Here is a 12,434-nt window from a genome sequence, read left to right as displayed (position 1 = left end):
GAAAACTGTTTGAAGAAAATCCTTTGAAAAATATTGTACAGAATGGTTATTTAAAAATAAAAAAAACTAAACAGTTTTTTTTTTGCATTTAAATTTCATGACTAAGGATGCGAGCGGGGGAGGAGAGGGATGGAGGGCAAACAAAAAGCCAGCCCCCCCACTCCCCACTCCCCCCCCCCCCCCCCCCCCCCCCCCCCCCCCCCCCACGTGACAATTATTTTGGAATGGAACATCTGAAGGTCAAAGACAACACAAACATACCACTGTAGAAAACAAGTTTATTAGACAAATTATACACAGAAAGCGTTGCCACTTGTAACAGGGGCCTCAGTTTGTTCCATTTGAATAATATGCAACACATACAACAAAATAGGCCTATATTAAATACTGTACATTGTAATCAGTTGAAAATTATCAAGTAATCCTGTGTGTTCTATGTACGAAATTAAAAATGTTACAGGCATAGCAAGTTTTAAGCATGCTTCTTTTTAAGAACTTGCCTCCTTCATAAATCATTGAACCAAACTGAAAACAAAGTTCAGATGAAATGGACTTTCTGTGAGGGAATGGGAGAGGCTGTCTGAAGTGGAATGGCTGCTAAATCACTGCTAGGCTTATGTTTCTCTTTAAAAATCCCATCAAAATTAGCATCAACATGTAAAATGTACATTTTTTATAATGTCTCTTCATTTATACTAAAGCAATTTGAAAATGTTGGCTGATTCCTATCTTCATTCGATAGCCATAGCTTAAGAAAAAAAAAACATCTAGAATGCTTGCATCAACACTGTTGCTGTTCTCTACGCACAACATTTGCAATTTAGTCTTAAGATAACGAACTGAAAGCTCATTCTAAACAACTAACATTATTAAATATTAATACAGTGTTAGTGAAAAGATTTGGTTGCTTTTTTCATCAAAATGTGTTTTTATCTTTTTTTTTTTCTTCCACTGCACCTTAATGGCCTTGTTTAAACAATTGGCACTTAAAAAACATTAGATAAACATTATCCTTAACATTTAAGAAATAAAATAAAGACATTTCAAAAGAGTTCCTATAGGATTGCTGTAATATCCCTGTTCCAAATGGCGTGATGATGCATGATTGTGGACTCGCTCTTCATTGGACGGTTACTGCAGGTTAGAACCTCCCTCGGCCAATCAGGAGCTGAGGCTCTCCAGGAGTGGACCTTCACGTCTCCTAGCCTACCATGAATATCCGTGAATGTGTGGGTGATTTATACACAGCAGTCAGCAGGTGGCATTTCGAATAAAAATGTCAAAAAATGACATTTATCGATCTTTGACGTTAGTCGTAACTAGAAAAAAGAGAAAAATCAAAATGGCAGTGATGACACATGGTGTGAATCAGAATAACAGGATAGAAGTCCAAATTTCTGTTTCAAAACCAGAAGAGAAAAAAACAAGTAGACACCTCAGCACAATGTTTTTTTTAAACTTTCTGACCAAACACATTCCACGCATTAAGATTTGTTATATTTAAAACAAATTCAATTAAAGACACACAGAAGCCTCAGCTGCAGTTAAAGTCCTCTTTCTTGCGGTTGTCTTTTTTCTCTTTTTGTCTTTTTTTTGTCTTTCCTCAGTTTTTTTTTTTTGAAATTGTTCCTCAGATCCTTTCTGTTTTAAAGTGTTTGACTTGAGGCTCCCACCTTGAAAATAGCCAGCACTACGCAGGTGAGAACAAATCGGAATTACATACAGCCACATACAGGTATGTGTGGGCACTGGTACAGTGCAGTATTATCAATGGGCGGAGTCTTGTGTGCATCATGATGGTGGTCCTGGCTGGGAACGTCAGCTCAGACACCGGGGGAACAGCGCTCTTGCACCGGACGACAATTTTCCATTCCGGCCTGAAGTGCCGAGCGACGGGATACCGCTTGGCTCGGTTTGGCTCGGCTCGGTTTGGCTCGGCTCGGCTCGGCTCGGCTCGGCCCGGCGCACGCGAGATCCCTTCCTCCGTCCCACAAGGAGGATGGACCGCCAAAGCAGACCTGGAGTTATTGCAGGTACGGTGCCGTGGATCGCGCGGAGAGGACGGCTCGCTTCGCTTCTATAAAAAGTTCCACTGCTGTACCGTCCGTACAGACGCATGGTCTCTTCGTCGGAAAAGCGCACCTCCAAAAACGGAAACCTAAAACTCACCCCCGCCACAGCAAAAAGAAAAAAAACGAAGAAAAAAAGAAAAAAAATAATCTGGACGACGACACCGACAAAGCAAAAAAAAGTACCCTCCTCCTCCTCTTCTCTCCTCTTAGTTCAGGAAGGACAACGCCCCCCCCCCCCCCCCCCCAACTTTGCCCACTAAAGCAAAGCGACACAAAAAATTTGGAAAACTTCAAAAAGATTTCTATGTACAGATCTCGAGTGTGTGTGTGTGTGTGTATATGTGTGCGGGTACGTGTGTGTGTGCGTGCGCGCGTGTGTGTGTGTGTGTGTGTGTGTGTGTGTAAGCTTGTGTGTGTGTGCGCGTGTGTGTGTGACGCGTTTCTCCGCCCTCGGCGCGCCCTTATATGGACGTGCCCCGGTCGGGGTCGTTGCCGTAGCCGAACCCGGGCGCGGGGGTGGGCTGGTACGGGATGGTGGACATAGTCTTGATGGGGCTGCGGAAGAAGCCGCCGTTGGGGGCGCGCTGCCTGAAGGGGCCCCCCCCGCCAGTCCGGTGGTCCTGCACCCCCGCCCCGAAGTTGAAGCCGGCCGCGGCCTTGGCGGACAGGCTGCGGCTGAGCGTCTGGATCTGCTCGGGGATGAAGGTGGTGGTGGTGATGTGCGTGTTGCGGAAGTCGCTGATCTGCTCCAGGGCCTGGCGGGCGGCGGGCAGGGAGTCCATGTCCAGGGGCGTCAGGTCGATGGAGGAGGTGGAGAACTGCTTGTGGGGGCTGTCGTCCTCGGTGCACAGGCTGTTCACCCTCCGGTGGAGGTGCTCCAGGTCGATCTCTTTGTCATCCTGCGGGGTCGGGCGGGCGGGCGGGCGGGGTGGGGGGTGGGGGGTTTAGGGGGTAGGGGGGCGGGCGGTAGGGGGTAGGAGGAAGGAGCCGGGGGAGGGGGAGGTTGTTACAGGAAGAAAAAGGGGCAAGAGAGGAAAGGAGAGAAGGGGAGGGGATATTTTAGAGGAAAGAGGAGAGAAGTGGGGAGGAAAGAAAAGAAGAAGAAAAAAAGGTTTTTGAGGAAGGGAGCAGGGATTTGTGGGTAAATTTGTGGGGGAACAACATGGGATCATTTCAGGAGGAAAGCGTTCAAAAAGCAAGGTTCGAGAGAAATGGCGCGATGCGATTACGGGGGAAATGCGGAATGATGGACAGAACGAGAAAGACGTGGAGCGGAGGGGTGGAGGGGTGGAGGGGAGGAGGTGAAGGGGAGAGAGAGGGACAAAAGGAGGAGGGGAAGAGAGACGGAGACTGAACCGCAGTCAGGAGAAACACACAAACGGACACATTCCGACGCGGGGGAAGACGCTCTGTGGGTCTGCACTGAAACCTCTGAGACACCGGGGAGAGAGGCCGAGCTCATCGGCTCTGAGCCACAGGAGCGCTTTATTCACATCAACGGCAACAAAAAATCCCCTCAAAGTCACTCGCAGGCAATTCATTCATAAAAAAGTATTTTTAGTGTCTTATCCACGGTTGAGGAAGACATTAATATGAAGATAGATCATAAGAGTACATCTGCATTGACCACTACCCCTGGGTGGAAAGTATATTGTAGTTCTTTTGGCGAAAATTTCCAAAAATTTTGTGTGCGAATGTTTTACATTTAATGCACAATTTCACAGGTGTAAAAAGGTCACCGTTTATCCAATGCTGAACTCAAGGACTCAGGCCTAGGCCAGTCTCCCCTTGCAACTGCTGGTGGCAACAATTAAATTACCCAAACGCTGCCGATCCACACAAATACACATAATCTGCGTTCACATGAAAAACACATCGTCCCGTGTTGCTCAAACTTGCATTTGGAGAGGAGGGGGGTTTCGTGCTTGTGCTGAAGGGATCTGTACAAGGGGTACGATTCTTCAATCGATGGGGCGGGTGGGGGGAGCCCTCTCCTCCCTGACAGGGAAACCCCCTTCTCCAAAAGGAGGTGGAAACCACTGACCATGAGGAGGAGGGGAGAGGGAGGGGCTGTTGCCATGGCAGCCGTGCAGATTCAGGGTTCGCCACGGCAACCGTCCCTCAAAGAGGGAGGGGGCAGGAGGGGGTGCTGTTTGTCGCGGGGACCTGGCCTCACATAACACAGACGGGGGGGGGGGGGCACGAGGTGGTCAGGGTTGGGGGGGGCAGCAGGGGGAAGGGGGAGGGGGGGGTCAGAACAGAGGAGTGAGGAAAGTCAAGAGAGAAAGTGGCAGAAGACAGACCAGTCAGACAACAGGAATAAAATGGCTGACCCAGGGGGGGAGCTTCTCATGTGTCTTCCGTGTTCATTTACAGCAGCAAATGGGGGGGGGGGGAGGGGGACTGAAGACAGGAAAGCCATGAGATGGAGAAAAAACATTTAGTTTTCCGGCCCTGGCAGCTTAAAGCGAGTGCTCTGTTAACTTAGGGACAAGGCATCACCTCGGACTGAACACTAGTGCAAACACAGGTGTGCAGAGAACTCACTCCCCAGAGCTCTACACAACGCACAGTCCAGGGGAACGCATTTCACGTTTTGCACGCTTCGGCCGGTGTGTCGAAACGGCGGTAACAAACGAATCGCCCTTCGGCAGCCAGCCGGCGACGGTGATGTCACCCGCGAGCAGTTAAAAAGGGGAGCTCGTCTTCCCGAGCGCCGGGAATTCCGCCCACTCCGGAGCGCCGTGCCGCTCTGGGAATTGCGTAAGGGATCGCTCTCCCACTTTAGGGATGATTGGGCGATTAGGCCTGGCTCACAGTTGGCTTTCCAACTAATCCCAGTGGTGTTGGATGGGATTGACGTCAGGGCTCTGTGTAGGCCAGTCAAGTTCTTCCACACCGTTCTTGACAAAACCGTTTCTATATGGACCCCACCGAGTGCCCGGGGGCACTGTCATGCTGAAACAGGAAATGGACTTTCCTGTTGGGGAAGCACAGAATCATCTAGAATGCGATTGTATGCCGTAGCATTAAGATTTGCCTTCACTGGAACCAATGGGCCTAGCCCAAACCATAAAAAACAGCTCCAGACCAGACCAGACAGTTTTGGTCATTTGGTGCATAATTCGCTGAAATTTGTCAACAGAACATCCTAGTAATGTGTCAAGGGCAGATTTTAGTAGAGGTACAAAGAGTGACATCACACTCGGTCGTCCAATTACATGCCTCAGATTTACTCGCGTTATTTCAGTAACACCAGTAGCAGTGCTACTGTTCTGGTTCACTCAATACAGGTTTTTAACATATAGGAGCAAGCAGGTGCTGCAGTTTTTGTCACTGGGAGGTGAATCACTGTCAAGTTTATAATTGTAATTCGCACTTTCAATCCAGGCCCTGAAGTAAAGAAAAGAGAAAGAAATTTAAAAATAATAATTAAGTCTGGTTCAAAGGTGAAGTGGCTGATGGGAAGGGGGGCGGGGCCTGGGGACAGGGCAGGGATGAGCGGGAAGACTGAGGCGGGAGGGGAGGCCCAGCATGCTGGCTGTGTGTGTGTGGGGGGGGGGGGGGCACCCTATAGGTGAGGTCCGTGCATTTCAGTTTCACCTGACAAGCTCTGTCTTGTCTGGCAATCATGCTGTGAGTGTGTGTGTGCGTGTGCGTGTTTGCGCGCGCGCGCGTGTGTGTGTGTGTGTGCATGTGTGATAAAGTGCGAGAGAGAGAAAGATAGAGAGAGTGCAGGCAGATGGGAGGGTGGTGGAGAGATTTTTAGAGAGGCAGGGGTGAGCAGAGAAACAGACAGCATAGTCATCACACAGAGGTCTGCGTTTTGTGTTTTTGTTTTTTTTTTGTTTTTATATCTGAGGAGCCAGATACCTGGAAGGGTGAGATGTAAAAATGGCATTTTGCATTGTTCTCCCTCGCCCGCTTTTACCCAAATCCTCAACACAGAGTACTTATCTATAAAACAAAAAAAAGGAATGAAATCTTTCAGCCAGACAGTAAATCAGACACGATTTTTGACAGAATCAAACATCTTGAGGTCAGGAAAATGAGTAAAACAGACATTGCTTGGGAGCTCAGTACACCCCGCCTCCTCGCTCAATCGCCCTGTCACTCAGCGGCGAGGCGAACACCCGGGGACTTCCACGGGCATCGCCTGCAAAGATCAGCCTCAGATATCAATTCCTCTTTCTGTTTCTCGAATGACTGAGCCGCCTCGTTATGCCACTTCTATTTTTTGAAATGTTTTTTTTTTTTTTTTTTTTTTAAATTGCGTGACTCTCCAGAGATCTTATTCCGATCGGGCCCAGAGGCGAGGCACTTATTTTCGAGCGTTTTTTGGCAGGAGATCTAGCAAATAAATGCCGTTTTTTGTTGGGCAGAGGACTGAGCTGGGTGAGGCGGAGGGGAAACTCTCTCGCGACGACTGTCAGACAAACTGTCAGAGGACCGTTACGCCGCGTCGCGGAGCGGAAGGCACGGCAAAGCGACGGCGACAGCGGGACCACAGAGGAGCAAGGGGGGTAAACGGGGACAAGCTAAAACTACGAAGCGTGTGCTACGTGTGTGTGTGTGTGTGTGTGTGTGTGCTACGTGTGTGTGTGTGTGTGTGTGTGTGTGTGTGCGTGTGTGTGTGCTGCGTGTGTGTGTGTGTGTGTGTGTGCGTGCGTGCGGGGAGACAGAGACAGAAACACAAACTCCTTTCCGTTCCCTCTTTTTTTTTGGCGCCTGACGCGCGCACGGCCACAGAGCGAGAGAGCCAGAGGAGGACGTTCTGCGGCGGGGGCTCAGAGGGGGTCCCGCGTGCTCCACGGGGAGCGCGTGCGTGCTGGAGGGATCACAGTAAGTTTTGGGCGCCGCGCTGGCAGGCAGGCAGCATCGTGCGGAACAAGCGCAGGGACAGGAACCAGCGGCAAAGCTCTGACACGGTAAAAAACCTAACGAGAGACAAAGAAAACAGGAATCGCTCCTGATGCGTTTCTCCGGGTTTATAGAAATGAGATCTGGCCTGTTTTTATCGCTGCGACCGGCGGATTCGGAGCGGAAAGCCTACTCAATATTTGTGAATATAAAAATGTGTCTCATTGTCTGCACTGCAGCGCTCAGGCGATTTTTCTCCCAGGCTCGCGTTTAAAAACGTAATTCCGACCGGTCAGAACACGTTTACTGCTTCTCTTCAAAGCGGAGGTTCAATGAAATGTGAGCAAAGCAAACACAATGTGTGGGCGACACTGTCCGTAGAGAGTATACAGCGCTGGGTGAACACGTCAATAAAAGCAATGACTGCTGGGGTTGACTGTGCACGTAAACCTACATTAAATATATGGTGGAGCTTTAGGTATCCATTACTTTTTCAAAACAAAAACAAAAAAAAAAATGTGATGGCTCAAAGACAGAAAAAAACAAAGATGTATGTGCTCACATGTATGTGTGTGTACAGTGTAGTCCACTTGGACAGTCCCATTTGGACGGTGACACAATTTCTGTAGTTTTGGGTCTGTACTACAGACTATGGATGTGTTTGCTTGTGTGTGGTGTATATGTGTGTGAATATACGTGTGTTCGTACAACTGTGTGTGTGTGTGTGTACGTGTCTGTATGTGTGCCGGACAATGGGTTCAGTGTGTGAGTGTGAGTGGCGGGGGCGGGGCTTGGTTAAAGAGGGGCAGGGTTTGGTTATGGGGGGGGCGTGGGGCTTGGTTAAGGAGGGGCAGGGCTTGGTTATGGCGGGGGGGTGCTTGGTTATGGACGGGCATGGGGCTTGGTTATGGTGGGGGGGGGGGGTGTCTTGGTTAAGGGGGAGTGCGGGGTGTTCTTATTAAAACAGGGAAGTGCGTCCATGCGCACAGCGCGCTTGCACCCCGCTGCAGTCACCTGCGGTGTGTCACACCTGCTGGAGCGCTCCGGAACGCTGCGCTAGGCCCAGCCGGACCCCGTTCTGCGGTAACCATGGACACCGAGAGCGGGCGGGGACGTGGGTTCCAGCCAGGAAAAAAAATGAATGCCAAAGGCTCTACAGGATCCCCCTCCCGCCCCTCTTCTGAGCTGGTTTTTTTTTATTAGTGATAATACAACTTAACGTGAGCCAGCAGTTTATGAAACAGAAACTGAGTGTCTCAGGGGTAGTTTGACTGCATCGTGACAACAGGTGAGACCGTGCTTTCTGAACGAGGACGCCTGGAAGACGTCAAGACGATCTCGTTTTAGCTTGTTGGAACAACTACTACCATGACCATTACCACTGATGACACTACTACCGCTGCGCAGTAAAATGTCCAGTAATAATTCAACCCTACCAGTGTTAATTCAACCCTAACAGTGTTAATTCAACTCTCAACAGATCACGTTTGATCTCCACATTCCAGAGTGGGGCCAAATGTTATCTGTTAAAAGTTGAATTAACACAGGACATCTTACTGTGTATAGCTATAACTATTATTATTCCCATGCCTATTATATCTATTATTTATATATTACTAAAACATAAATGCCCACATATTTTTTCTATTGCTATTTATTTTTATCCTCACATATTCACGACTGCAACTCACAGTCTCGTCATAAAGATACTTCAATTAAAGACAGCAGGGCACCCCGTGCATTGGTAGAATTTGGGGGTGTCCTGGGGGGCGGCATGCTGCTCATACTGACAGATAAAAGCTGCTGTGATTTAGTTTTTTTGTTTGGGGGGGGGGGGGTGCGGTGGGGGGGAACGGAGCCGTGGGGGTGGGGGGCCAGCTTCACCCTGGACACCACGCCTCGGCTCCCTGATCAAAAACACTTTGAGCTTCTCCGCGGATGACTAATGAAATCAAAGATCCGTTTTTTAAACTTAAACTTCTGGCAGGCCCCGTGCTGACACGCGGGTCCGGTTCAATTACCCGTCAGCCGTGAGCTGGGGCGGGGGTGGGGGGGGGGGGCTGTGGGGGGGGGGGCGGTGGTCGCTGCTGGGATGGGGGTTGGGATTGGGGTCAAGTTCCGTATTTGCAGAGAGAAGTGATGGTGAGAAACGCACATAAAATGACTATTAAAAAACGATGATTGATGGTTTCTTTTCCCCTTGTTACCATCACCTCTGACTTGCTCAGTTGGAATTCTAGAGGATTTAATCTCAAAGGGTTTAGCTACCTGCCAGGAAAATGCTGTTTCAAATCACACATACCTGTAAAAACCAGCACGTGACTTACCTGCAAACTGTTTTAATTATTTGGGTTATCTGCAGTACAAAATGTGAATGCCACATTGATATTATTAATCTTAATTGGAAATTTAAATTGAATTGCAAGGTATTTATTTTTTTATCACAAACCACATTTTAATTATAACGTAAATTGAACTGAAATGTGTTTACCTTATCAATGTTACTGTATTACTGTGTATTACATTATTTAATCTTTTATTTTGGCTTTTACACAGTCCTTTTGTCTTAGCTGGTTATCTGTCTTAATTTTCTAAATAATTAACTTATGATCAAATTCAGCGTAAAAGTAATTTTGCATTATTACATTATTGTTTTAGATTTAATCTAAATTTACTTTCTCCCAATGTTCTCATTATGTCTTCAATTTATTTTTAATCACAAACTGTTGCCACTTGAGTGCATGTTAAATATCACGAGTAAACCAGAATAGTCATTTTTCTCCATCTTCTTGAACAAAATAAAATTGAAATGGGAATATTGTACAGGACATTATAGAGCTTCATACTGGAAATTAATTTGGCATACCAGGCCTCTGAAGCCGTAGCAGGAGTTTCTATTGCCAAATCAAAGCAGAAGCGTTCAGTCGCTTCGATAATAAACTGGGTCTGCTGTGATTAGACCGTTTACACAGCGAACCCTAGGTTTAGATCTTACCGGCGACAGTCTAGACCAGGGAACACCAAGCCTACTCCTGGGCCCTGTAAGAACATTATGTCCCCATCCCTTAATATCTGCGGGTGGAGTTTTGTTGGGTCGTGTAACATCCGTTACAGAAGTTCGCTAAAATAAAACGGATGTTATGCACCTCTTCAGCAGTGCACGTCGTTCTATTTTCTTATGCTTGTATCTAATTATTTTAAACAGAACAGTCCGATCTCCATGCACCAATCACCTGTTAATGGCGTAAATAATGACATCACTCTATAATTGGCGAAATTAAAATCACTTGACCTTTTCTGTCTTGTCCTTAAGCAAGCACAAGCAGTCCCGAACGCCCCGAACAGCACATTCATTACAGCAGCAAATGTAAGTCCATATAAATGAATGACTGCAAAATGAATTCAGTCAAATCAGCCAATCCGCAACAGTTCATAAGAGGCCCACAAACGCGGCCCAGCTTCCTCTGGTGGTCAGATTAGGTCAGCTTCCGGCTGATTTGGAGGGCTTCCCGAACCGCCTCGCGGTTCTGAAGGCTCCGCCCCCGTTCCGGAGTTTCCGTGGGACCCGCCGTGCTCGACCAATCGGGTTCGGTTTGAGAGTGCGTTTATGTCTCTGTCTGCCAATCAGCATGCTCCTCTGGTCCCCCGTTTGTATGTGTGTATTCATGTACATGTCTGTGTGTGTGTGTGTGTGTGTGTGTGTGTGTGTGTGTGTGTGTGGGACACTGCACTGTTTTCCATCTGTGCTCCATCCCCCTGAACCAAACGTCCCCCCGCCCCCCCCCCCCACCATTCCCCGGCCCTTGTCCTGGTGACCCCCCCCCCCCACCCCCACCATGCCCCGGCCCTTGTCCTGGTGACCCCCCCCCCCCACCCCCACCATGCCCCGGCCCTTGTCCTGGTGACCCCCCTGCCGCCCCCCGCCCCGCCCCGCCCCCCCTCACCTCCTTGGAGGGCACCCGTGAGCCCTTCCGTCGGGTCCACCAGGTCTCCACCATGGCGATGAGGCAGGAGAGGACCACGCCGGCCGCCAGCACGCAGAAGACGCCGGCGAAGCTGTGGATGTCCAGGGCGCTGCCGCGGGGCTGCGTCTGCACCGTGGAGTACAGGTCGCACGGGCCGTCCCGCGGCCACCACTTCAGCTTCAGGATGTCCATGTCCCCGTTCTGCTGCAGCTCCAGGATCCTGCCGAGGACAAGCCACGCCCACCCCCAAGTCACTCATTCCACTCATTACATATTAATGAGTTTACATTAAACATGAGTCATAACAACAGAGTCTGCTATCACACAGCACCTGTAGTCTGGCGTTCACATGCTTTACAGCGAAACCGAAGCCCTCACTTCTGCCATCGCAGCACGTTACAGACAAGCCCGGGTGATGTCTTCCCATTGGCTCTCAGAGTTTGCTTTTATTAGCCAATGTTGCTGTTAGGATTAAGCTGTCGTTAAATCGCTTGGATCAGCTCCTCCGATTCACCGTTCCGACGACGCTGCCGATCAGCGCTTTTTGTGAAGATCAGCGAATCCGCACAGCGGACTCTTGCGAGGCATCGATTCAAACGGGGGGGAAAAAAAAAAAAACTTGTTTTCACCGTTAGTGATTTATGAAAAGGCACGGGTCGAGTCGTTCATCATCATTTCTTCTCGAAACGCGATGACTTCGCCGTGATCCGCGCGGCCCGTAGCCTTTCACACACGCCCCGCCACGAAATGATAAATCAAATAAGGGATGTTCTCGCAGTCGAAGGGCCGGGGATGCGCTCACACGGACAAGGTCAGCCAAAGGTCTCTGCAGAAGTGCTGATGAAAAGACACAGAAAGGGGGAGGGGTCCAGATCCAGTCTGAGTGAACTCCTCAACCTCCAGGACCTGGACTTCACCTCCCATCAGCACCTGTGCCATGTCACCTGATGACCGGGTCAATTTATCGCCGTCCCCCTGGTCACATGATCAAGCTGTGACGACTTCCCTGTTCATTCCCTTCATTGGACACCAGAGGGCAGCATCTACCACAATATAATTACTGAATCCTTCAGCACTTGAATGTACACATTCAAGTTATTTATTAATTTATTTTTTCTTTTTTTTGGATGGGGGGGGGGGGGGGGGTTAATACATGTTGTAGTGTAGCTTGGGGGCTGTGCTACAATCGTGATAACGCTAAGGAAATAAAGACGTGAAAAAGAATCAGCTTGAAGCCAGATAAGGGCTTTTATTCACTGACTGATTTGAATTACAGAGAAATCTCTTTGCCTACATTCCAGAGAGAAGATACCGGAGGACACAGAAAGCTCTAAAAAAAAAGGCAGATTAGAGGAGACTGCGCATATTCATAAACTGAAATACACATATTCAGCAGCAAGCAGAACCCCCCCCACCCCTCCTCCCATCCTCACCCCACCCCCACACGCACACATATGCATGCCCACACCCACACACACACTAATGCACACATGCCCACACCCACACATGCACACACACATCTACAAAGTATCAAAAA

At 49.0% G+C, this 12,434-nt stretch overlaps 1 protein-coding gene across 2 annotated transcripts in view; it reads right to left on the bottom strand.

Moving 5' to 3' along the window:
- Positions 1 to 260: 260 nt before the first annotated feature.
- Positions 261 to 12,434, bottom strand: part of grid2 (glutamate receptor, ionotropic, delta 2) — a 377,520-nt gene continuing 365,346 nt past the window's right edge. Inside the window, exons 15-17 of one of the 2 annotated variants that reach the window (XR_004761248.1) lie at positions 10,877 to 11,117; positions 5,946 to 6,029; positions 2,841 to 2,971 (exon numbers count right to left, since the gene is read on the bottom strand). Coding sequence is in view for 1 of the 2 variants with exons in the window: in XM_035379838.1 (XP_035235729.1) it covers positions 2,534 to 2,971; positions 10,877 to 11,117 (679 nt within the window). In the remaining variant the exon portion in view is untranslated. Of the gene's footprint in view, positions 2,972 to 5,945; positions 6,030 to 10,876; positions 11,118 to 12,434 lie in introns of both variants that reach the window. The other variant, XM_035379838.1, reaches the window with a different exon arrangement.

Source organism: Anguilla anguilla, chromosome 10, assembly GCF_013347855.1.
Source record: "Anguilla anguilla isolate fAngAng1 chromosome 10, fAngAng1.pri, whole genome shotgun sequence".
NCBI lineage: Eukaryota > Metazoa > Chordata > Actinopteri > Anguilliformes > Anguillidae > Anguilla > Anguilla anguilla.
The sequence above is the reverse complement of the archived record's forward strand: the minus strand, read 5'-3'. Positions and strand labels throughout refer to the sequence as shown.